We start from the raw sequence: 22348 nt of genomic DNA, 5'->3' as shown, positions 1-22348 counted from the left end.
ACCTAACTTAGGTCATATGATTTTAAGACCAGTATGATCACCTAGTCTGATCACCTGCAGAACACAGGCCTTTCAGTAATTTCTGTAGCAAGGCCTAGATCCCCAAAGATATTTAGGTGCCAAATTCCCACTGATTTCAATCGGACTTTGTACAGAAATACTTTTTCAGGATCTAGACCCAAGCTACTTCTGTTTGAGCTATAGACTTAATCTTTTAGAAAGATTTAAAGAAGACTTAAAGACTTCAGGTGCTGGTGCACCTACTGTTATTCAGAGGTAAATTGTTCCAGTGGTTTACTACCTTCATTTAATGCAGCCCTCAGGCCAGTGTACTGTAGAGTGGTCGCAGAAGTCATGCACATGAGTGCAGTGCAAGTGGGAGTCTTATGCCCAACTTTGCCCAGCATGGAATTTTTGGCTTATCCCAGGATGTGGCCCCATCTACCTCACGCTTAGCTCATTAAGCATTTCCCTGTGGCTAGCAGCTGGCCCCAAGCTCCTGCCAAATATATACCTAAAGAATGAGGTATTATTCTGCTCCTAGGAGCACCCACAAAACTAAAGTCAAATCATCATGCACTTTATGGGACCTCCTAAATATTAATGTGTTCAAAAAACTAGTTTATCCTGCTACAGGCTCCACCAAGAAGCTGGCTCAGTAAGCCCTCAGTCAGCAGGTATTTAATCTTTGGCTCCTATTTACAGGGGCACTGATAAGAACACATGCACTTCTACAAAGAAAGCATTAAGGCTGCACATGTGTGTGACCTGTTCTGCATCTGAAAGGCTGCCTGGTGACAAGCCATGTGATGGGAGAGGAAGAGTCCAGTTTTGTAAAAGCCCGAAAAAGTGCAGCATATGCAACAAGTGAAAGCATGTCCTAGTGCTATGTTCACAACAATCAGAAGCCTTTCAAAAAGAGCCTAAGCTAGTGTGCTTGGGTGGCAATAATATCCCTGAAGTGTGGAAGGCTTGCAGTGGACACAAACCTCTATAAACAAAGTCCCTCCCTCTCCCCATCCTGTTTCCAGTAACTCTGTCAAACCGGTTTCACACCCCCTTTCTGAAAAGATTAATAAACAAGCTCTGCTGTGAGGCTCTTTCAAATATACAGCCCTTCTTTGCATAACAGGAAATAGGCAAAAGATTGTATCTGTTTGGGGAATTAACTCCTCCCCTCCCCTCTCGCTGGATCCCTCTCGATCAGGACTGAGGGACAGTCATGGCGGAAGCTCGTCCAGCTGTCACGAACCTGCCATGGATAGATTTTGCTTTGAATAATGCAGCACCTTTCCCCGGCTCATCATAAAGAGGAAGCACACAGAGAACAGTAGAATTCTAGTTTGTTTTATATACCAGATGTAGTCCCCTTCACTGCCTCAGAACACCCAGTTTCCAACTGAATGTAGTTTTAAGTTTGATAAGACCGTCTCCCGTCAAGCATCTTATTTAATGGGAGGGCAGGAAGAGTTCTAGGGGCTGTTGTTTAGGGACGGAGGTAGCTGATGTCAGATGCCTTAGATGACCTAATTGTCCCCATCAAGACAAGGAGGAAACTAACTAGACTTTTTAACACGAGTATTAAAATGACTGACAGTACATGCTGCTTTCTCCATCACACAGAACTTAAGAACTCCTTCTCCAAACAGTATCCTAGTCTATGCCTTGTGCCAGACAAACTTCAACTCCAAGTATTAAATTTCTTCCAGTTGTATAACAGCAGGATTTCACACTTGCATTTGGTGCCCATAGAAAAGCTTTTTATACTAGACCTATTTAATATATCCTGAATTGTTTTTTTCCCCTGAAAAATGAGTTCTGTTAGAGACCAGCAGTCTTAACCACTCTCAGTGAGCTGAGTGACTGAGTTTGAGAGGTAACCTAGTCAAAGAGCTAGGGCATTGGACTGGGGCTCAGAAGACCTGGATCTGAGTCCTAGTTTGGCTAATGAGCTGCTGTTTGACCTTGGGCAAATCACTTTGCCCCTTTCTCCTTGCACTCACTGTTTGTGATGGGTCCCTGTGCAGTACTTCTGAGAGATACTTGAAAACATTGGTTGAATAGAGTGTAATACCCCTATTTCTCAATTGTAGAAAACACAATACTTCAATTTTCATGGAAGCGGGGATGCTAATGATGCAACAATTGCAAGACTTCAGTTGCTCAAACACTGAAAAGCCTAAAAATGCGCCAGAGCTGATGAACAACTCTGCAGCAAGCTAAATATAGCAACAGCTTTTCATAAGATGACAATGAAACCTTCCTCATGCTTTCACTGGTAAGGTGTAGTCTCTAAAAGGTGCAATATTTTAATTAAAATCTAACCAAGTTTATAAACTAGAACCATTCAGCCTGCTTTCCTTTAGTGGTAATTCAGTGAAGGTCTTAGCGTTGCATAATACTATGCAACAGAAAGAGATGTTTATGCGACACACAGGCTTAAAGATAGTTTTAACATGCTTTAGGGTTTTCTTGGTGAAAATGCTTCATGTTTTGTACTCTTTGCAACCCAAGTATGGTCCGTAGTTTTTATTCCCAGCTGTTGTATTATAACTAAAATGGCAGTACTGTGGTTCACAGTAGGCCTAAGTCCTCAATTTCTCCATAAAGAGGTCAGTGACGGGCCTGGAAAGTAGAGCCCTTTAAGCTTTAGTGTTCATCAATATTAAATGATGACTAAGCCAACACATAGGGAAAAACCTTTTCCCTTTCTCCCCATCCCTCAACAATAATAAGGCATTCTTTTCACATGCTGACAGCTCCCAACACAGAAAGAAGTGAGAGTTTTCCGTGGCAGGAGGAGGTGAGCAAGAGTGTTCCTACTTCAAAAGTTACAGAAACAAACCAGCTCCACTCAGGTTGTCATTTTCATGAGTGCTGAGCACTCACTTCCTACCGGTTTCAGGTAACATTTCAGCTGCTAAGCACTAAGGCCTGGTCTACACTGGTGTGAGGGGGATGGATTGATCTAAGTTACACAACTTCAGCTGTGTGAATAATGTAGCTGAAGTCGATGTAGTTAGATCTACTTACTGCAGGGTCTTCACTGCTATAAGTTGACAGCTGATGCTCTCCCATAGACTCCGCCCGTGCCTCTTGCCCTGGTGGAGTACCAGAGTCAAAGGGAGAGCGCTTGGTGGTCAATTTATCTATTTGATTGCTGCCCATCGATCCAGCAGGTAATGTAGACAAGCCCTAAGACAACAACCTAAGCAGATCTTTGCCACCACCATTAATACTCTTTCCATAGCACCCAAATGCCTCTTCAGCTCTGTTGAAAAACCTGGCTCTGACGCCACTCAAAGCTAGATCAGGGAACCTGAGGTCAGTCTACATGCATCACCTGCACAAGCACCTGTCCTGCCAGAGTTTGCCTGTGGAAGGGCCCCCTTGGAATAAGAATGGGGGTAGAAGGGCTGTTTGGTAATAAGGATGGGTGTATAGCTCCTGCCTGGGGGTAAAGTTTTACAACAGAGGGCACACACAAGTTTTCCCACCCCAGTAAGGGCTTGTAGAAACCCGGGCCTAGAACATAAGTTTGGGGAGGGCACAAGGTACCAAGTACTAATACAAATGAAGGACAATGCCTCCTGCAATAACCATAGAAAAGGATTTGCAAAGTTTAGGCTTGAGCACCAATTTCCTTTTTCACCCCAACTGAGTTTAAGTTTCCATTTTGGATAGGACACTGAACTGGTTGTGTTCTCTGTGTAATACAATGGCATATAGAGCCTCTCAGTTACATGAGATGTATGAAGCGCATCCACTCTGAATAATTTGGACACTGAAGTCTTCTACAGTTACATTCACAGGCATTTTTTCCTCTCAAACATGACCATGTTGTTCAGAAAACGAAAGGCCCCTATTTCACATTTATTCAAGATGCATTTTTACAGAGGTTGCCAACAGCACTAGTTTGATTCTTCTGGTGAATTTTATCTTCAGAAGCCCTCACAGTGAAGCACAGAAAAGGATATTAAAGAAAACTCAGGTTTCTCCCAGCGATTTGTAAGTGGTGTTTTACAGTAAGGAAAGGAATAACTCAAATCAAGATCTCCTTCAGTGTATCCCAGTTCATGGTAGATTCTGGAATGTTATGTTGTAAATAGGAGAAATGATTAGTTAGAAGTGTAGTATAATGGTTAGAGCATGGTTTAGGGGTAATGACTGATTTCTGATACAATCTTTAATCTTCTCTGAGCAGATTCCTAAAAAAAATATGAAATCACCAAAATAGGCTTTTTCAACTTTTTATTATAAAAGATCAAGACATGTGCTAGCAGAATACTTGATCACATTCCTGACTTGATGGCCTTCCCAGAGACCTTCTGCCTTTAAGCATGAAAACCTGAACAATATTGTGGGTGAGAACTCCTTCAAGTTAAAACACAAGTGTCAGATTCTTCACCCACTCATAGTCCCTGCTTCCGAAGTCTCCCTGGGAAATAAGAGCTATGACTAAGTCAGATATTATTCACATAGCTAAATTTAAACACTAGTTTCCAGAAATCTACTAGAAATTGGTCTCTAAGTATCTCTGGGTAACTGACACTGAAGAGTTCTTTCCAGTTGTTTTAATCCAGAACATCCTCTTTTCAAGACAGGCACTGATATAGCAACAAATTCAATTTGGCATCCAATGCTGAATAATTCTTTATGCAGTAAACAAGCATGAAGCTATAAAACTTATTGACCATTTCTCCTCTGATCCAAATCAAACTTTTTAAAATAAATCTCATGATAGCTGCCTTCCAGGAACTATGCAAAAAACTACGTTCAGAGGCTCAAACATCTTACATACTTTTCTTCTTCCTTCTCCTAACCTTAACAAGTCATACTAGTATCACATCCAAACCCTTTCTTAGCTCCTCCATGCAAGAGATATTTGATCCCCTCCACCCCCAATGCATGATCAGCAAGGACACATGATTCTTTCTGGATTTCTATCAATAGCAAAACAAGCTTCATGATGAGCCTATCCACATTAGGCACTCTGGGTGCATGTGAATTTTACTAATGCTCTCCTCAGTTCTGGTATCACGATCAATCTTCATTAGCAGACTGTAGTCTCGTGTCAAATGGAATAAATAGTCCATTCCCAATCTAACCAAACTTGTATTTTGCAACTGCAGCTGTTTTTAGTACCAGGAACACACTGTAAAAGAAAAAAGTTTACAGGATTCTATCTTTCAGAGTAAATGTAGTTGAATAAAAAGTCTTATCAAGTTAAACAGCAGCACTTGGAGAGTTCAAGATTTGTAAATTCACATTAAGCCAGAAATACGACAGGGTGAAGTAGGACATTGGTGAGGCAGCATACTACATACAACTGAGCTAACGCAAGCTGGACAGTGGAAGTTAAGCTTGTGTGTCACAACTTTAATTCAGATTGGTCAATTTCTCTAAATTCTGCTGCTATATGGGAAGCTACTGCCACCAGCATTCAACAAAAGAATGGATTAATGATGGATACAGTAGGTCATGTTATTTGTTGGCCCTTATGAATATAACATTTACTGTAGGACCAAGATAATTTTTCCCTTTGAAAAGCATTAGCAGAGAGCAATTAGAAAGCATTTTAATTTCCTTCTGCATAATGCCACTATGAATTTCCCTACACTCCAAGTTTCAGATTGAAACATTTTGCTCCAGAAAAGTACCTCAGCCACCTATAATGGGAGCTTTCAGAGGACCTGAACAGTCAATTCAGACATGTTAAAAGGCAAGTTCTTTGACAGAGATAGGGTAAACAGTTGTGTGTGTTAAGATGCAAAAGTAGTTTGTTTTTTTTTAAATAGCCCTATGAAGAGCATCACTTGAAAGGTTTATTTTAATCCCTAAAGCCAGAGCAAACTCATATCCAACACAGAACTTCCTCAGTTTCTAGCTGGAAAAATATAAGTTCAGCTGTAAATCAGTCCATGCTGTCAAGTTTTGAAGAAGCCGTTATTCACTTCAGAGGACACTAACCTCTGCATCAATCTTTTTCTAGTACTAGCAAACTGTTAGAGAAACAAACTCAAACTTAAGTTCCACTGAAGAAACCAATCTGCATATTTGTCCTTAGCTCAATTTTTGCTTGTATTTCAGCATTTCTTACTTTTTAATCCACTGGAAATTTATTCACTCAATTCAATTTTTGCAGTTCTCACAACCTGCTTTTAAAGGACCAAAGTCCTTTTAGATCATTGTTCCAAAACCAGCCCTGAAAGCATAGCTGCTGGCCAGAGTGTTCCTCCCTAGTCCTAGATAATCATATTGCATCATCCTTATCTCCGATTCGGTTATGCTTTCAGCAGCCACTTAGTATAGCTGCTAGATGTTTTAGCAAAAAGCTGATGATCAGAAAGAAAACCTTTAGCCAGGTAGAATACCACAACCAGTTTTCCAGTGGTACAAGGTCTGCATTTCTGACTTAAGGTTTGTAAACTGTAGGATTACAGAACTGTCTAGTTCTTTCTTCTAGTAGTGTTTTTGATACCAAACCAGGACAGAATATCAGGGTCCTGGCCCGCTGGCCAGTGTAGTTTGTTCCCTATTTAATGCTGTACAAACTAGGGTTTGCTAACTAGGAGTGAGTGGGAAGGTGCAATGATACAAGACCTTACGAGGCATCTTGGGATGGAGCAGGAGGATCCTGATTCTCAGGCTCTGGTGGAAGAGCTGGCACAGTTTCCTCTTTCTTTTGCGCAGCCAGGAACTCATGAATCGCTTTCTCTATCTGCGGCCTGAAGATGTGGTTTAGTTTTGGATCCACCACCTGAGAAATAATTCTGTCCACTCCAGCTTCCAGCATCCCTGACCTTGGGCAAAGACAAAGGAGTCATTGAGCTACTCTGAGCAACTTCCCCTCTACTCCCATTGGGAACTCTCCAGAGCCCTCATGTCAGCTGCAATTAGCATTAATATGGTGAGAGCTGCTTGGTAGCTCCTTCAGGAGGGAGGTGTTCCAGTCACCACACACAAACCAAGACATTTCCACCTATCAATTTTTCTATTCCCCCTGCAGTCTTCACAACTGACATCTGGTCTCCCAGGTACTGAAACGAAATACTGGATGGGAGCCACTTCAGGAGTGCTCATGCTGAAATGAGTTCAGAGGAGCAAACAAAAACTTGCTTTGGCACAAACAAGGCAAACAAAATGTATGAGGAGGAGAGCAGGTGAGAGTGATTTTTTTGGGGGGGCTAACAATCCAAATTGAGAAGAGGCCTTTACCCCAATATCATTACCATCACCTGCTCCTTGAAACATCCAGTCTAGGCAGGTACTTTTTGTAAGAAAAAAACCAAACAAATGCATATAGCACAAAACATAAGGAGTTTTTTTGGAAACGAGGGCTGGTAACTGAAGTGACTTATTGCTTCAGCAGCTGCGTCAGAATCTTGGACTGTTGGACATGGGCAGTCTGGGTTTAAGTCATGTCTGCAAGAGACCAGGGGAGGGGAAACAGAGACATTGCCTAGCATTTGGAAAACCAGCCGCAAGACTAACACGGCGGTGAATGTTCATGAGTGAATGTTCATGACCACATCCACTGTTTAAGGTCATGTGGACATCAAATAAAGTCTAATATAGTTAGATGAATGTGTGTACTTTTATCCAATGGGGGATAGGGACACGTAAACATCTTTGCACATTTCAACTCTATCCTATTCTTGCAGCCTTCATAGTAACTTGAGTACTCTAAACCCTTAATCCTTGTGTAGTTATTGCCTATACCAGTAGTTCACCTAACTGTGTTTAAAAGGGAGCAAAGTTTATTTTAATCATAAGCTCCCTGGTGTGTAACACTGTACAAATGCCATTCTACCCTAGTGAAAAGACTAATAAGTCTTACTCTAGTACTATTAATCCATTACTGTCAGTTTCTGATTGTTGGCCACACTTCTCTGTTGTTGTTGCTGTATTTTGCACACAAGCCCCTTCAAGCAATACTGTGAAACGCAAAAATCAGTATATCTAGTTAACTTCTACCCTGATCTCAGGGTCATTAGGGCAAGTAACAATCCTCACTGATTAGGCCAAACAGTTTGTATGTGAAGTAGACATCTGTAGTTCCTGCTACTTGCACTGAAATTCTAATTTTGCTTCATGCAAGACACTTACTGCTGTATGTTTATTTTCTTTTTGAACTTAAAAGCTTCTGTCTCCATTTCCCTGATTCTTCTCTGCCCTTGCCCTACTATCTATTTCCAACACCCCTCCTCCCCCCCACCCCACACCTCCACTTTACTGAGGTGCTACCTAGGCACCAGTTTCAGACACCAGAGTCTCAGGAGAAATCCACAAGTTAAAGCTTTTTTCTAAACTGTGTGTGCATGTTTCCATAAAACTGAACATGGCCTCCCTGAAAACACTGGAGTTTATTCAATAAGTTTGCCAGTGGCCCAAGTTGCAGAGTAAACTGGAGTAGCAGGAGGAGTTAGTAAGCCTAGTACTCCATGGACGTGTTTGTATTAAATGCATAAAAAACAACCAACCAACTCCAAGCAAAAAAAACCCTGTGGCTTTAATGTCCTCTCTACTTGTGCCAACAGTGCCATCTCCTGGATGGAATCGGACTAGCCTAAATTTGATTACTGCCCACTAGTGGCTGGAGGTTTGCAAAGAACAGAAGTATGAGCTTCTGAGACCTAATAAGAGATCCTTCTTTTGCTTAAGTGGTAGATGCCTGTTTCTGAAGCAGAAGACCACAAGTTCGGTTCCACACCTCATATGCAGCTTAGCTAGCAACCATCGTGTTATCTGTATGATGCAACGCTTTGGTAGAGAATGCTTCACTTCAACAGCATATTCAACACCTCAACGGATGTTGACTATAACCCTACTCTGGGAAACTGCCTGTTTGTCCTCAAGGAACATTGCGGTGATGTGAGTTAACTCAAACTGCATTCACCTGCTATAGTGAAATCTGGGAGGGCACAGAGGACAAAGCAGGTTGAATTCAACCCTTAGTTGTCCAAATGCACTTAGCCAGTTAGGGCAATGATATGGGACTCTTACAGTTTTCATCAAAAAACATTCCTATCAACTTACTGAATGCTGCTTACTTACTGAATCACACTCTGTCTCAGACCATTTCGTAACTGGTTTTTGTTCATTGTTGGGTTCCACTCCTGTTTGTCCAGATGGGTAGATACAAAGTTGTCCACTTTCTGCCTCAGATTTTGGTAGGCTGGCTTAAAAAAAAAATCCAGCTTAACTAAAAGATCTTGAAACAATTCCTTGCAAGAATGCTTCATAATACATCTTTTGTGGTCTATTACTATTTCATTTAACAGTTTTGTCCTTTATAGAGAGACAAGGTTGGTGAGGTAATATCTTTTATTGGACCAACTTCTGTAGGAGAGACAAAAGCTTTCAAGCTACACAGAGTAGTTCTTCAGGTCTGGGAAAAGTACTCCGTGTCACAGCTAAATACAAGGTAGCACAGATTGTTTACCATAAGTAAACACACATTATAAGGGACCCTTCAAGGTGAAGTGGCCTGTTAACACCACTGCAGTCAAAGGACAAAAAAAGAGGAGTTACTAGATTAGATTGTTGTAATAAGTCATAAATCCTGTGTCTTCGTTAAGAACATGATTTTTAGTCTAGCAGAGTTATGAATTTAAGCTCCTAGGCTTGTCTTTTGAAGGTGTTGGGCAGGTCTCCTTCATTGTATTTTTTCTGAACAAAAGTAAGTTTATTTTACTCAAGAGTACAAAATGGTGATTGCAAAGAGAAGTTTCTAGATGGTACTATCAATATATTATAATTGCAAAAGCTGGACACGTGTTTTGCAACTGTCTGCTTCCAAGTCGCTGAAGGGAATGCAAATTGCCTGTGCATGCAAGAGATATTTAAGCAGGTTTCTTGTTAGATTTCCAACCAACATAAAATTCCTATGAGACATTTTAACCAAATATAATTAACACTAGTATAAAGAAAGATGTGCTTACTGTAACACTTTAACACTGGAACTTGAGAGCTGGGAAAGTGGGGGATGAAGGTGCGGTTTTGTTAAATGCTCTGTAATTCTACCTTTTCCTGTTCCTCAGAAGTTAGGACACGGTCATGTTACTGTGTAGGGGAAACGCCAGTTACTAGTGTGGTGCAAGGAGAGGGCAAAAAGGTGGCAAGTGTCTTATAGCAAGACCAGAATCACCATAACAAGAGACAGCATCAAAAATTACAATACCCGTGACAATATGCTATGGAGGCCAGTTCAAATTCTATTTAGGTCTATTGTGACTGAAAGCTGTTCTCATCAGATAGGTGGCTGTTCCACGGTCTAATGCAGAATCTTGTGATTGTTTCAGACACACCAGGAGCAGATAGGTTATCAATATCGATGCTCTAGGTGGGAAATCAAAACTTCTATTCAAGTCTTTCCCACTCCAACGTTGGTCCTTCTGGCTTAAGAAAGCTTGCACTGTTGCTGTACCTGTCTGTCATCTTTGAATTCTAATACACATTTTTTAATAAGCAGAAAAGAGATTGGTGTTCTTAAATAGGATACCTTAGGCAGATGACTCTAGAGTACATTTGTCAGGAAGGCTATAACTTAACATTTCAGCAAGAATAGTAGCAATTGTCAAAACAAACAAGTGACATCACTGCAAAAGCAGATAGTTGGTTACAAAAGTTTAAAGATATTTTTTCATTTTAAGTAGCACTTCGTTAAAAAATCCTGAATACTTTACAAGCTATGCACACACGGGAGTCACTTCCCCCACTGGCAAAGTTCAGGTGCCTATAGGCTGGAACAAGACAGTTATTTAGAAATGCTGCAATGATTTAGGACAGGAAGGGAAGCCCACATTCTGCTGAAGCCTCAGGCAAAGCTTAGGAAGGCAGAAAGTTACCAATCACCCTGTGAGGGTGATAAGACAGTGGGGATTGCACCCAACTCCTGCAAGAGGACTTCGACTGACAGAAGTCCTGACCAGTGGCAGTTCTGTGTTTCATCGAAGTGAAGGCAAACCCTGTAGCTTTGGTGTCCCCTACTTCTGCACCACAGTCAGAAAGGACTTAGGGAATAGTGACTTTTACTGAATTACCAATAGTGCTTTCCATGGTCTTTCAGGAAGACCCTGGCCACAGAAATTGGAAGGGCATATGCAGGAGTCAGAAAAAGAACACAAGAGGGGGAAACCTTGTGCCCTCACAGGATAGACAATGATACAAAAATGGAAGACTGAAAAGCCCCATATTCTTCTCTGTATCATCTTCTAGACTCCATGAACCACTCATATATTTATAGTTTGGGTCACTCTTCTTGGCTGGAGCAGCTGGGGCCCAGAGGACCACATCTGCAGAACCAAGACATGAGAATGCCCACAAAATCTTAAGGCAAGGCAGGCCTGTGCCCTGGGCTAGGGCCATGCATGTGCCCTGCTCCCCACAAAGGGAAACCAGGTTTGAGACAGATCTAGGCTCCCCAAAATAAAGCTAGAGCATACAATGAAGTGGGTGGCTGAAGCAGAACCCCTTTCAGGATAGGGTCTGGAAACCAGCGGACGGTGGTCAGACAAGAGACCAGAACTTGGGGATTGCTGTTTGAAAGAGGAAGGTGAGGAGATACCCAGAGCCTCATACCCATGTCAGCCAAGCAATCAAGTAGCGACTGCAAGTAGGGGTCGTGGGTGGGGAGAAGTCCTTATCATCCTGTTGCCCATGTTAGCAAGGCAGTCCCAGCAGAGCCGCTGGAGCCTGAGCAAGGGCCAGAGGGCGCCCAGGTGACTAGGTTCCGAGAAGCAGGAGGGTACCCGGCTGAGAAGCGTGGCCCGGGTGCCCCCGTCGGCCAGGCGGTCCAGGGGGGAACCAGGCCCAATGCCCAGGTATCCCCGTCGGAAGACCACTCCCCGGGCAAGTAGCCGGGGGATGCGCTGGTGGGGCCGGGCCCCTGCAGCGGTACCTTGGTGTCCACGTCGGCCAGGCAGTCCCGGCGGAAGCCGTCGAAGAGGCCGCGGCTCTTGAGTTGCTCCACGATGAGCGCGATGAGCTGCGCGTCCCCGGGGGGCAGCGAGGCCGGGTCGGTGGCGCCGGGCCCCGCCCCCGCAGCCGCGCCCCCGGGCCCCGCCGCGCCCCCAGCTCCAGGGCCGCCGCCTCCCCCGCCTGGGGCAGCGCCGCCGGCACCGCCGCTCTCCGACATGCCCCACACCTGGTACCCGGCGCAGCCAGGACCCCGCAGCCGCTGCTCCCAGCCCACCCGGTGCCACCGGCACCGCTGCCGTCGCCGACGGCGCGCCACATTCTGCGTAGATCCGTTCCGCTGCATTATGGGAAAGGAAGTCCTTCACCCGGCACGCCTCTTATAGGACGTGAGCCATTGCTCCGCGTAAAGAAACTACGACTCCCAGCGTGCTCCGCGGCGCCAGCCCGGAAGGCCGTGGGGCGCGGCAGGCTGGGCGTTGCATTCTGGGAATTGTCGTTTTTGTGCCTCCATGTGCGCGGAGGGTTCGGCGGCTCCCGGCCCTTGCCTGCGCCCGTGGGGGAGAGGAAGGGGCGCGGGCCGGGCTCAGCTCAGCGGAGCTGCCTGAGTTCTGCTCCCGGAGACCCGGCTCAGGTATTTATACGGCCCCTGCCCCGGCAGCGCCCGCGCGCCGCTCACTCGTGTAGCTCCCTCAGAGCCCCGTGAGGCGAGCCCCGGCTTGCCCCGGCGGGGGGGGGACCGTGACGGAGCAGGGCGGCGAGCCCGGTGCCGCAGTCACGAGGGCACCCTTCCTCCCACTGTGCCGCCGGGTCAGTCGCGCCTCTGCCGGCTTCGGGGGAAGCTGGTGCGGCGCCCGTCCCGAAAGCGCGTTGTCCTGGCAGATGTTACCGAGCTGCGGGACCGCAAGCCCCGGTGGCCCCCGTGCCATGTGCCCGACGCAGTCGGAGTGGTGGTGAATCAGGCTGATCGCTAGCAGCACCGGAAACTTTACAGGTCGCCGCCCGGGACAGCCCCCCCAGGGGACTAGGATGGCGTGTACTACACGTATGTGGCCACCGGGGGAGGCTGTGCCCTTGGCAATCGCCCTCGGTTGAACGGCAGGAAAGTTGACTAGAGGGCCGCAGGGTTGTAGTGTTGAGATTATTGTTGATCGTGCATTAAAATATTTGGGATAAAGAATATTTTTCTTATTGTTTCGCTGTCCTTAAATGGAACATGCAGACCCTTTGATCCCTGGATGTCCATCAAGGTTCTCTGTTTCCGGACAGCGTCCCAGAATTCGCTGAAGACACCTGCTGATTTGTCATTTATTTTAGTACGCTCCTCAGTGACTCAAAGAGGTAATCCCCTGCCTTGTAACAGCAATAACACAGTCTGTTTTCCTCCTATATGTCTCTCTAATAGCGGAAGACTACCCCATCACTAAGTGCTGTAGTCAGTGCTACCATCTACATCAAGATCTAATAGTTCCTGCATTTAAGGTGTAGCCCTAATAATCAGAACTATTTTTGTAGGTTTAGTTTTAGGGGAAAATTCTGTTCTGAGGAACACTAATGTAAATCCAGAGTACATTTATTAACTTTAATGGAGTTACTCTGGATTTACATTAGGGCTGTCAAGCGATTAAAAAAATTAATCACAATTAATCATGCAATTAAAAAAACAATCGTGATTAATCGCACCGTTAAACAATAATAGAATATCATTTATTTAAGTATTTTTGGATGTTTTCTACCTTTTCAAATATATTCATTTCAATTACAACACAGAATACAAAGTGTACAATGTTCACTTTATTTTTGATTACAAATATTTGCACTGTAAAAAAACAAATAAATAGTATATTTCAATCAACATCTAATAAAAGTACTGTAGTACAATCTCTTTGTAATGAAAGTTGAACTTACAAATGTAGAATTATGTACAAAAAATAACTGCATTCAAAAATAAAACAATGTAAAACTTTAGGGTCTACAAGTCTACTTGGTCCTACTTCAGCCAATCGCTCAGACAAATAAGTTTCATTACAATTTGCGGGAGATAATGCTGCCCGCTTCTTGTTTACAATGTCACCTGAAAGTGAGAACAGACTTTTGCATGGCACTGTTGTAGTCGGCATCACACGATATTTACGTGCCAGATGCGCTAAAGATTCATATGTCCCTTCATGCTTAAACCACCATTCCAGAGGACATGGTTCCATGCTGATGACGGGTTCTGCTTGATAACGATCCAAAGCAGAGTGGACTGACGCATGGTCATCTGAATCAGATGCCACCAGTGGAAGATTGATTTTCTTTTTTGGTGGTTTGGGTTCTGTAGTTTCCGCATCTGAGTGTTGCTCTTTTAAGACATCTGAAAGCATGCTCCACACCTCGTCCTTCTCAGATTTTGGAAAGCACTTCAGATTCTTAAACCTTGGGTTGAGTGCTGTATCTATCCTTAGAAATCTCACAATGGTACCTTCTTTGTGTTTTGTCAAATATGCTGTGAAAGTGTTCTTAAAATGAACATATGCTGGGTCATCATCTGAGACTGTTATAACATGAAATGTATGGCAGAATGTGGGTAAAACAGAACAGGGGACATACAATTCTCCCCCAAGGAGCTGAGTCACAAATTTAATGAACACTGTTTTTTTTTTTAAATGAGTATTATCAGCATGGAAGCATGTTGGGCATATGAATGTTTAGCATATCTGGCATGTAAATACCTCACAACACCGTCTACAACAGCGCCATGTGACTGCCTGTTCTCACTTTCAGGTGACATTGTAAATAAGCAGTCAGCAGTATCTCCCGTAAATGTAAACAAGTTTGTCTTAGCGATTGGCTGAACAGGAAGTAGGACTGAGTGGACTTGAAGGCTGTAAAGTTTTACATTGTTTTGTTTTTGAGTGCAGTTATGTTACCAAAAAAAATCTATGTTTGTAAGTTACACTTTCACGATAAAGACATTACACTATAGTACCTGTATGAGATTAATTGAAAAATACTATTTCTTTTATCATTTTTACAGTGCAAATATTTGTAATCAAAAATAATAATGTAAAATGACCACTGTACACTATATTTGAAAATGGAGAAAACATCCAAAAAATTTAATACATTTCAATTGGTATTCTATTGTTTACCAGTGCAATTAATCATGATTAATTTTTTAAATTGCAGTTCATTTTTTTAGTTAATCGCATGAGTTAACTGTGATTAATTGACAGCCCTAATTAACATTAGTATAAATAACTGCAGAATTTGGTTCACTTACCTCTAGTGGCAAGAGGAAGTTCAGTGGGCCATTCATTCTTATGGCTTCTCTGCTGAGAGTGTAAACAAGGGCTGATGTAGACACTTGTCTGCTGGGAACTGGACCGGAACCACCACCAGCATTTATCATACCTGTCTGTCTACCAATATTTTTCTGAGTCATGCTGTGCTGTCTTTCAGGATGATTTATTCATCCTGTTGCTTGGCCATGTTGTATTCAAGATATGTAAAGAGTTACCTACAGCCTGTTACCTCTGGATCACAAAAGGTCTGGTTCCAAGTCAGCCCTGCATTAACATACAGGACATACACATGCACAGTGAATCTGACTACTTGATTGTCTGACCAGCCTAAATTCTGCTTTACTGCCAGCGCACCAAACTTGGTGACTAGCATATCTCAGTTGACATGACTGTTGAACCATTGTCTCTCCTGAACCTGGTCAGGACTTCTGCTACCAAAAAGACTTAAAGGAAGGTGGCTGTGAATCAATCCCCCTCCACACATGTACCCCAAAAGAGAACATATCTCTCCAGTGTGTCTCTTTCATGTCAGTTCTTTCCTAAAGCTACAGCAAAATAAGGGAGCAATTTCAGGGGGAGGCATATTCATCTCTGTTTTAACTCCTTTGACTTCTATAGTTACATTATGGATGAATTTGACTTAGTATATTCCTATCTCAAAAATGGGATGGCGAGATGAGTATGATTCTTACAATGATGCCCTCACCCCAAGTACAATGTAAGGGAGTAGCCCCGCATCCAGGTCTTTCTGTGTGTTGCAGCAGGTGTTGAAAGGGGGGGCAAAATTCTGCATGCAATGCATTGTCCTTTTCATCTGATTAAAATTCAGCAGCTCTGAGAAGCAGCATAAACTGTCCCACGCCATCTGGCAGCTAGGAGGAGGGAAAAAAAGCCAGCATATATAGGCAGCGAGATGTACATTGGAAAGAGTGTGCATTGCAGCATATTGCATAGTATACAATATTCTGTATTACAAGCTGGGAATCTGTGACACATGAGAACTGTCCTACCTGAGCAGAAAATCGATCCCTCTAATCTGGTATCTTGTCTCTGACATTGGCCAATGCTGGGTGTTTCAAACTGAGGTGTAAAACTCCCCCCCTGCATTTAATCATGCAAAATTATCCCATGGGGTGACATTTCTTCCTGACGACCACTAACAATCTACTTTCCACTGCCACTAGCGATCAGCTTGTGCTTTGAAGCAGGAGGTTTGAGATCCCTTGTAGTTTTGTTCCAACTCCTACAACTGCAGGCACTATCCTTATTCATATAAACATATCAGCCTCCTTTTAAAAAGTTACTAAGCTGTTTGCCATAATATCCTGCCGCAGTGATTTCCACAGGCATAGGTTAAGGTTATACCAACCGTAAGGCAATGCACTATATACACACCACTACATATGTTCACTACATACGGCAGTAATAAAGCATACTTTGTTGTTCGGTATCAAAAGACTGCCTATTTCTAGCAATGAGTATCGCCATACCTGCATTATATGTTCGTTTGGACACATGCATATATGGGTGTGGGTATGTGACTTTAGTTCTGTGTTCTGGAATATGCGTGGTTTTTCTTTGGCTTGTTTCCTCCAATAATTTTTTCACTTCACTGCTGGGGTTGATTTCAGACCACATGATCTCAGTGTTGTACGTTATCCAGCCAGGCTGGTGCATGGAGAAGTTCACTCCTCCCGCCTCTAAAAGGTTCTTTGCCCTTAGAGGTATCATCTCTCAGGTCAGGAAGAACCCAGGTTATTGCCACTCATGATCATTTAAGGAAACCATGATGTTCTTTCCAAAAAGGGTAGGGAACGAGATGTGAATCTTGGGGTCTGACTCCTGGACAAATTTCAGTTTGGGGAACTTGCATTCGGCCTTCCTAAATTCTCCCTATATTTTCATTTGGTTAAAATGTTCTTTTTCACTCCCTGTCCCACACTACCGAGTAGTGTTACTGAGTGTTGTTAAACAATATTCCTTCCAAGAATTGACTGATTGTTGGGTTGTTGAAATGATCTCTGTATATGGGACAAATTCTGAGTCCCTCACGCAGTGGGAGTTGACTCCAGGCACAGCTCTGTGGCCTGGCTGGGCTCTGCTCCAACAGAACACTCATGGCATCCTGAGGTGGGAGGCCTCGTTCTTAGGGACTGCTGCATTTCTCTGCAGCCACCCAGTTCTGCCTGGAGTTTGAGACTCGCCTTGCCCCCTCAGCTGCCACACATTATAATGGAGGATGGAGGAATGACTGTGTGGCAGGGCAGCATCTCCCCAGCATTCCTGAAGGGGGGTCTCCCTGAACTGTCAGCCAAGAAAGGATCTGGTTGAACTAGATAATGGGCGGTGATTGAAAGGGAGGAAGAGCCCTTTGACTTCCTCAAATTTCCCCTCACCCAACTAAGTTTTGGGGACGGGGGTTCCTAACAGCTCCTGTCCAACCCAGGTGTTTCCTGAGCACAGGCCACTCTGTGAGGGTACTGCTGGACCCAGGCAGCAGGAACACCCACAGTCCTTGTGTGAGTGAAAGAGAGTCATGGATCCAAGGGGGCCTGGTCAGGGCTGAGGAGCAATGTAAATGGCTTTCCTGGGTCCCTTGAGATGGATGGCGTTGCTTAGACTAAATGTAAGACAATAATGATGGTCTCACTAGAGGGCACCGCAGTGATGTGCTCGGTTATTTGGGGATGGAGTTTCCACTAAGCAAACCGAAGCTTTCTGATTTTGCTTGCAACAAGTTGCCAGTGGGAGCAGTACATCCTGTCGTCACCCGTCATGCTGTGAGGCAGCGATGTTATTAATCGATTAACATCAGTAGTGAACAAGCAAAGGAAGCCAGAGGGACATCTCTGAGCCTGCATAAAACGTGGCCACTTAGGCAGCATCAGGCAGGGAACTCAGTGAAAGGCAATCTTTTGTAGGAACCCACAGCTCCTTTCTGCCCTGGGGAGGGCCCGATCTGTGCTCCTGGCTGGTCAGCACCTGAGACCAGTCCCTGAAGGTGAGGGTAGAGCAGCAACAAGGGTCCATTGAGCAGGGCAGGGGAGTCTAGTCTGGGATTTACTTGGGATTGTCACAGGTGAAAATTCTTCCAGATTAACAAATGACTCAAAAGGCTGTGGGAGGCCATTGTGCCCATCTGACAAGAGAACAGGCCCCTGGGACGTCTCCCACTGCAGTTTTTTGCCCATGCTAAAAGTCCTCTCACTTCCCTCATCAGGATACTATGTGTAGAGCTGACCTGCTAATGGCACGGGTATGGGCAAGCAGTGCAGATGCTAGCTCGTTAGTGAAGGGCTGTATGACACAGAGGTCCATTGGTGCCAATTGGCAAAGGGTTCACTGTTCTTTACAAGCAACTCCTGTCTCGGACCTGACAAACTCACTACACCTAATACACTACTTCCATGGTATTGATCCATAAAGGGTAGCATGTGAGGCTTCTGCTGAAAGCTTGTAATTTATAATCATTGTGAGATGTGTGTATGGGTAATATTTAAGGAATAATGTAACTATATTGAAAATTATGCCTTATGGACTTGGAGGAAAAGTTAATCACCGGGGAATTATGTGTCTTGGTGATGGCCCATTCAAGCAGGAAGCAGTTGTCACTCCTTTTTGGTTAGCTGGTGATGCAAAGCTCAGTTGTCTACCTTTGCCTCAGCTCTAAACGGTCAATGGAAAACTGTCAAAGACAAATGTAAACAATCAAAACAACTTGGAGGTAAAAAGGGAACATTATAACAGATGGGGGATCAATCACTCTGTCTGTGAATAAGGACAAACGACTGATTTGGTATATCACAGGGTGGGGAAAGACCCAAAGGTGCATCCATTCATAGAGGAGACATAGATTCATAGACTTTAAGGCCAGAAGGTACCATCATGAGCATCTAGTCTGTCCTCCTGCACACTGAAGGCCATAGAATCTTGCCCACCCACTCCTGTAATAGACCCCTAACCTCTGGCTGAGTTACTGAAGTCCTCAAATCATGATTTAAAGACTTCAAGTTACAGAGAATCCACCATTTACACTAGTTTAAAGCTCCAAGTGAGCCATGCCATGCTGCAGAGGAAGGTGAAAAAACCCCAGGGTCTCTGCCAATCTAATCTGGGGGAAAATTCCTTTATGACTCCAAATATGACAGTCAGTTGGACCCTGAGCATTTTGGCAAGACCTAACAGCCAGATTCTGGGAAATGATTCTCTGTAGTAACTCAGAGCCCTTCCCATCTTGTGTCCCATCACCGGCCACTGGGAATATTTGCTACTAGCAGTCACAGATCGGCTATATGCAATTGTAGACCGTTTCATTATACTATCCCCTCCATAAACTTACCAAGTTCAGTCTTAAAGTCAGTTAGGTTTTTTGCCCCCACAGCTCCCCTTGGAAGGCTATTCCAGAACTTCACTCCTCTGATGGTTAGAAACCTTCCTCTAATTTTCAAGCCTAAACTTGTTGATGGCCAGTTTATAATCATTTGTTCTTGTGTAAGCATTGGCACCTAACTAAATAACTCCTCTCGTTCCCTGGTATTTGTTCCTCTGAACTATTTATAGACAGCAATCATATCTCCCCTCAGCCTTTGTTTGATTAGGCTAAATAAGCCAAGCTCTTTGAGTCTCTCTCATAAGGTAGGTTTTCCATTCCACTGATCATCCTAGCAGCCCTCTTCTGCACTTGTTCCAGTTTGAATTCATCTTTCTTAAACATGGGAAACCAGAATTGCACACAGTATTCAAGATGAGGTCTCACCAGTGTCTTGTATAATGGCAATAACACTTCCCTATCTCTGTTGGAATTACCTTGCCTGATGCATCCTAGGACTATATTAGTCTTTTCACGGCCGCATCACATTGACAGCTTATAGTCATCCTGTGATCAACCAATACACTCAGATCTTTCTCCTCTTCTTTTGCTTCCAGCTGATACGTTGAGTATGGGTGTTTCATGAAAGATTGGATCCTGGCTGATTTCTGGGGAATCAGCCAGCTTTGCAATGGATTGAACTTGGGGGGGTTGCGGGGACTACTTGTTAGATAGGAGAGGTAACTATTAAGAAGTGTTGATCTGAGTTTGCATTTTATGACTTTGTTTTATATTGCAGCTGTTTGTTTCCATCTGTAGCAAGGCGACACTTCACCGGTGCGGCGCCTCCTGCTGGTCATCTCGGAAATTAGCTCTTTCTAGCCCAGAGCGCCCTCTGCAGGCCGGTGTCTCGCCTGCTGCTGGCCCCTGTGTCCCTCCTGGACCCCGGTGCCCTTTAACTTCGGGGCTCTGCCCCAGCAGTACCCTCACGCTCTGGGTCTCTCCTCCCAGGGGAACCCCCAACCCTCTAAACCCACCTTGCCTCAGTGGCTACTGCCAGTCATCATCTAGCCCCACTCACTGGGGCTGACTGCAGTGGAATGGCCACTCATCATTGGCAAGGAGGTTGGACCAGCTTTCTCTGCCTATCCTCAGGCTGCCCCTCTGCAGCCCCAGTACCTTTTGGGTCTTTACCAAGGCCTGCAGGCTGGGGGTTTACCAGGCTGGAGATCTCCAGCTCCCTTTGCTTAAGATACCTCACTCTCAGGCAGCTAGCCCTTCCTACTCCAGGGCTAGATTGAGACTCCTTCAGCTTCTGTCCCACAGCCCTCCTATAAGGGCCAGCTGTGGCCTGATTGGGGCTTGGCCACAGCTGTGGCTTCTTCCCCCAATCAGCCTAGCTGTTCCCAGCCACAGCGCTCTCCAGGGCTGCTTTTAACCTCTTCAGGGCCGGAGTGGGGTGACCACCCCGCTACACCATCACTCTCTTGTTTCTAGTGGAGTCTCTCTCTTTTTTCTTAAATAAACCATATTGTGTTTCATTATAAGTGATCAAAAGTGATGGAATGGCGATTTAAGGTAAAACTGGGGTCCCCTGTTCCTTTGGGAACAGAGGATCTGGGATTTCTGTGAGTAGCCAGCGTAAGGGCCTAGATATCACAGGGAAATGCTTCAAGGGGACTGAGGTGCACCTTTTGTTAATTTGCCAGGTAAAGAGAGGGCTGGCGTAGCCTCGAGGAGAGTGCTTGAGTGGCTGACAGGCTGGTAATGGGGTGACTCATGGTCCTGGGTACCCCAGGAACTGTTACAGCATCAGCACTGGGCTACACAAACAGGTTTGTTATTTGTAGACGTGTGGTGCTGGATGCTGTGGCTTATGTCTAAATATGGGACAATAAAGTGATGTTTAGTATTGCAGAACAGCAATGAGCTGTGAGGAAGGAGTGCATCCTAGTGGTTAGCTCAACAGACTAGGAGTCTTGGGTTGTCGTCCTGAGTCTGTGATTGACTTGCTGTGTGATCCTAGTCAAGCCATCCAGCTTCTCTGTACCTCGAAAACTTCATCTGTAAAATGGGTACAGTAATAATACCTGCTTCACTGAGGTCTTATGGAGCTTAATTAACTAACAGATCTGTAGCTGAAAGGCACTATAAAAAGAGCTTTCAGCTATAAAGAGTTTTATCAAATCTAGCTGGACACATTCTCCATTGCCATAGCACATAGGCAGACACGTTAAGTTGCGGTGAACAACCCCTGGCATAGGTTTATATAAAACAATGTAGGCCCCCATGAGGAGAATTCCTCACTTCTTCTATCAGGCTCATGCTGCAGAAGGCCCCCAGCATTGTGAACTCTGTCCCTCATGCATTCATGCCCCAGAAGGAACCATATTCATATTTTGTCCAGTTCATCTCAGTCAGGAAAGTTGGAAAAGAGAGCATTTTATATATACATATATATATAACCTTCTATATTGCTGCTGTTCATACTCAGGTCCTATGATAATCAGCCTGGGGATGGGATTATCAGTCAGGAAAAAAGGTTATTTCAGGGCAAGCAAATGAGCAAAAAGTTATGCTTAGAAAATCACCTGAAAATATAGAGTAAAGTAGCAAAGAAGTCACTGCTTTTAGTCTAATGTTTGTAAGCAGAAACCCACTCACTCCAGTTCCCTGTATCAGCCCCTGTGGTAGTCACCATGAAACCTGTTTTGTATCACCCAGTGGAAGGCACTGTGGTACTCAGTCATCACTCCTGCCCACCCTTGGGGGTCTTAAGCACCACCCATTCTAGGTTCGTACTTCCTGCCTTTTTTTTTATCTGTTAATTTAC

General features: G+C 44.3%; 2 protein-coding genes across 5 annotated transcripts in view; one reads left to right on the top strand and one right to left on the bottom strand.

The window, feature by feature from the left end:
- Nucleotides 1-4236: 4236 nt before the first annotated feature.
- Nucleotides 4237-12280, bottom strand: BOD1 (biorientation of chromosomes in cell division 1). 2 transcript variants are annotated; one of them, XM_084636786.1, is made up of 4 exons: nucleotides 11903-12280; nucleotides 9058-9182; nucleotides 6604-6803; nucleotides 4237-5155 (listed from the first exon to the last, which is right to left on the bottom strand). In XM_084636786.1, exons 1-3 carry the CDS (start codon nucleotides 12263-12265, stop codon nucleotides 6605-6607), a joined length of 687 nt encoding a protein of 228 aa, XP_084492912.1. In that variant the 5' UTR covers nucleotides 12266-12280; the 3' UTR covers nucleotides 4237-5155; nucleotide 6604. The 2 variants fall into 2 exon arrangements, with proteins under 2 accessions (XP_084492912.1, XP_084492911.1); XM_084636785.1 differs by having other exon boundaries at nucleotides 6609-6803.
- Nucleotides 12281-12403: 123 nt separating this feature from the next.
- The window catches only part of CPEB4 (cytoplasmic polyadenylation element binding protein 4), a 187295-nt gene continuing 177350 nt past the window's right edge, over nucleotides 12404-22348 (top strand). For 2 of the 3 annotated variants that reach the window (XM_084636782.1, XM_084636781.1), the window contains exon 1: nucleotides 12404-12553. The gene's annotated coding sequence lies outside the window, so the exon portion shown is untranslated. Of the gene's footprint in view, nucleotides 12554-13141; nucleotides 13261-22348 lie in introns of all 3 variants that reach the window. The other variant, XM_084636780.1, reaches the window with a different exon arrangement.

This window comes from Lepidochelys olivacea, assembly GCF_965140295.1.
Source record: "Lepidochelys olivacea isolate rLepOli2 genome assembly, chromosome: 8".
Taxonomy (NCBI): domain Eukaryota; kingdom Metazoa; phylum Chordata; order Testudines; family Cheloniidae; genus Lepidochelys; species Lepidochelys olivacea.
The sequence above is the reverse complement of the archived record's forward strand: the minus strand, read 5'-3'. Positions and strand labels throughout refer to the sequence as shown.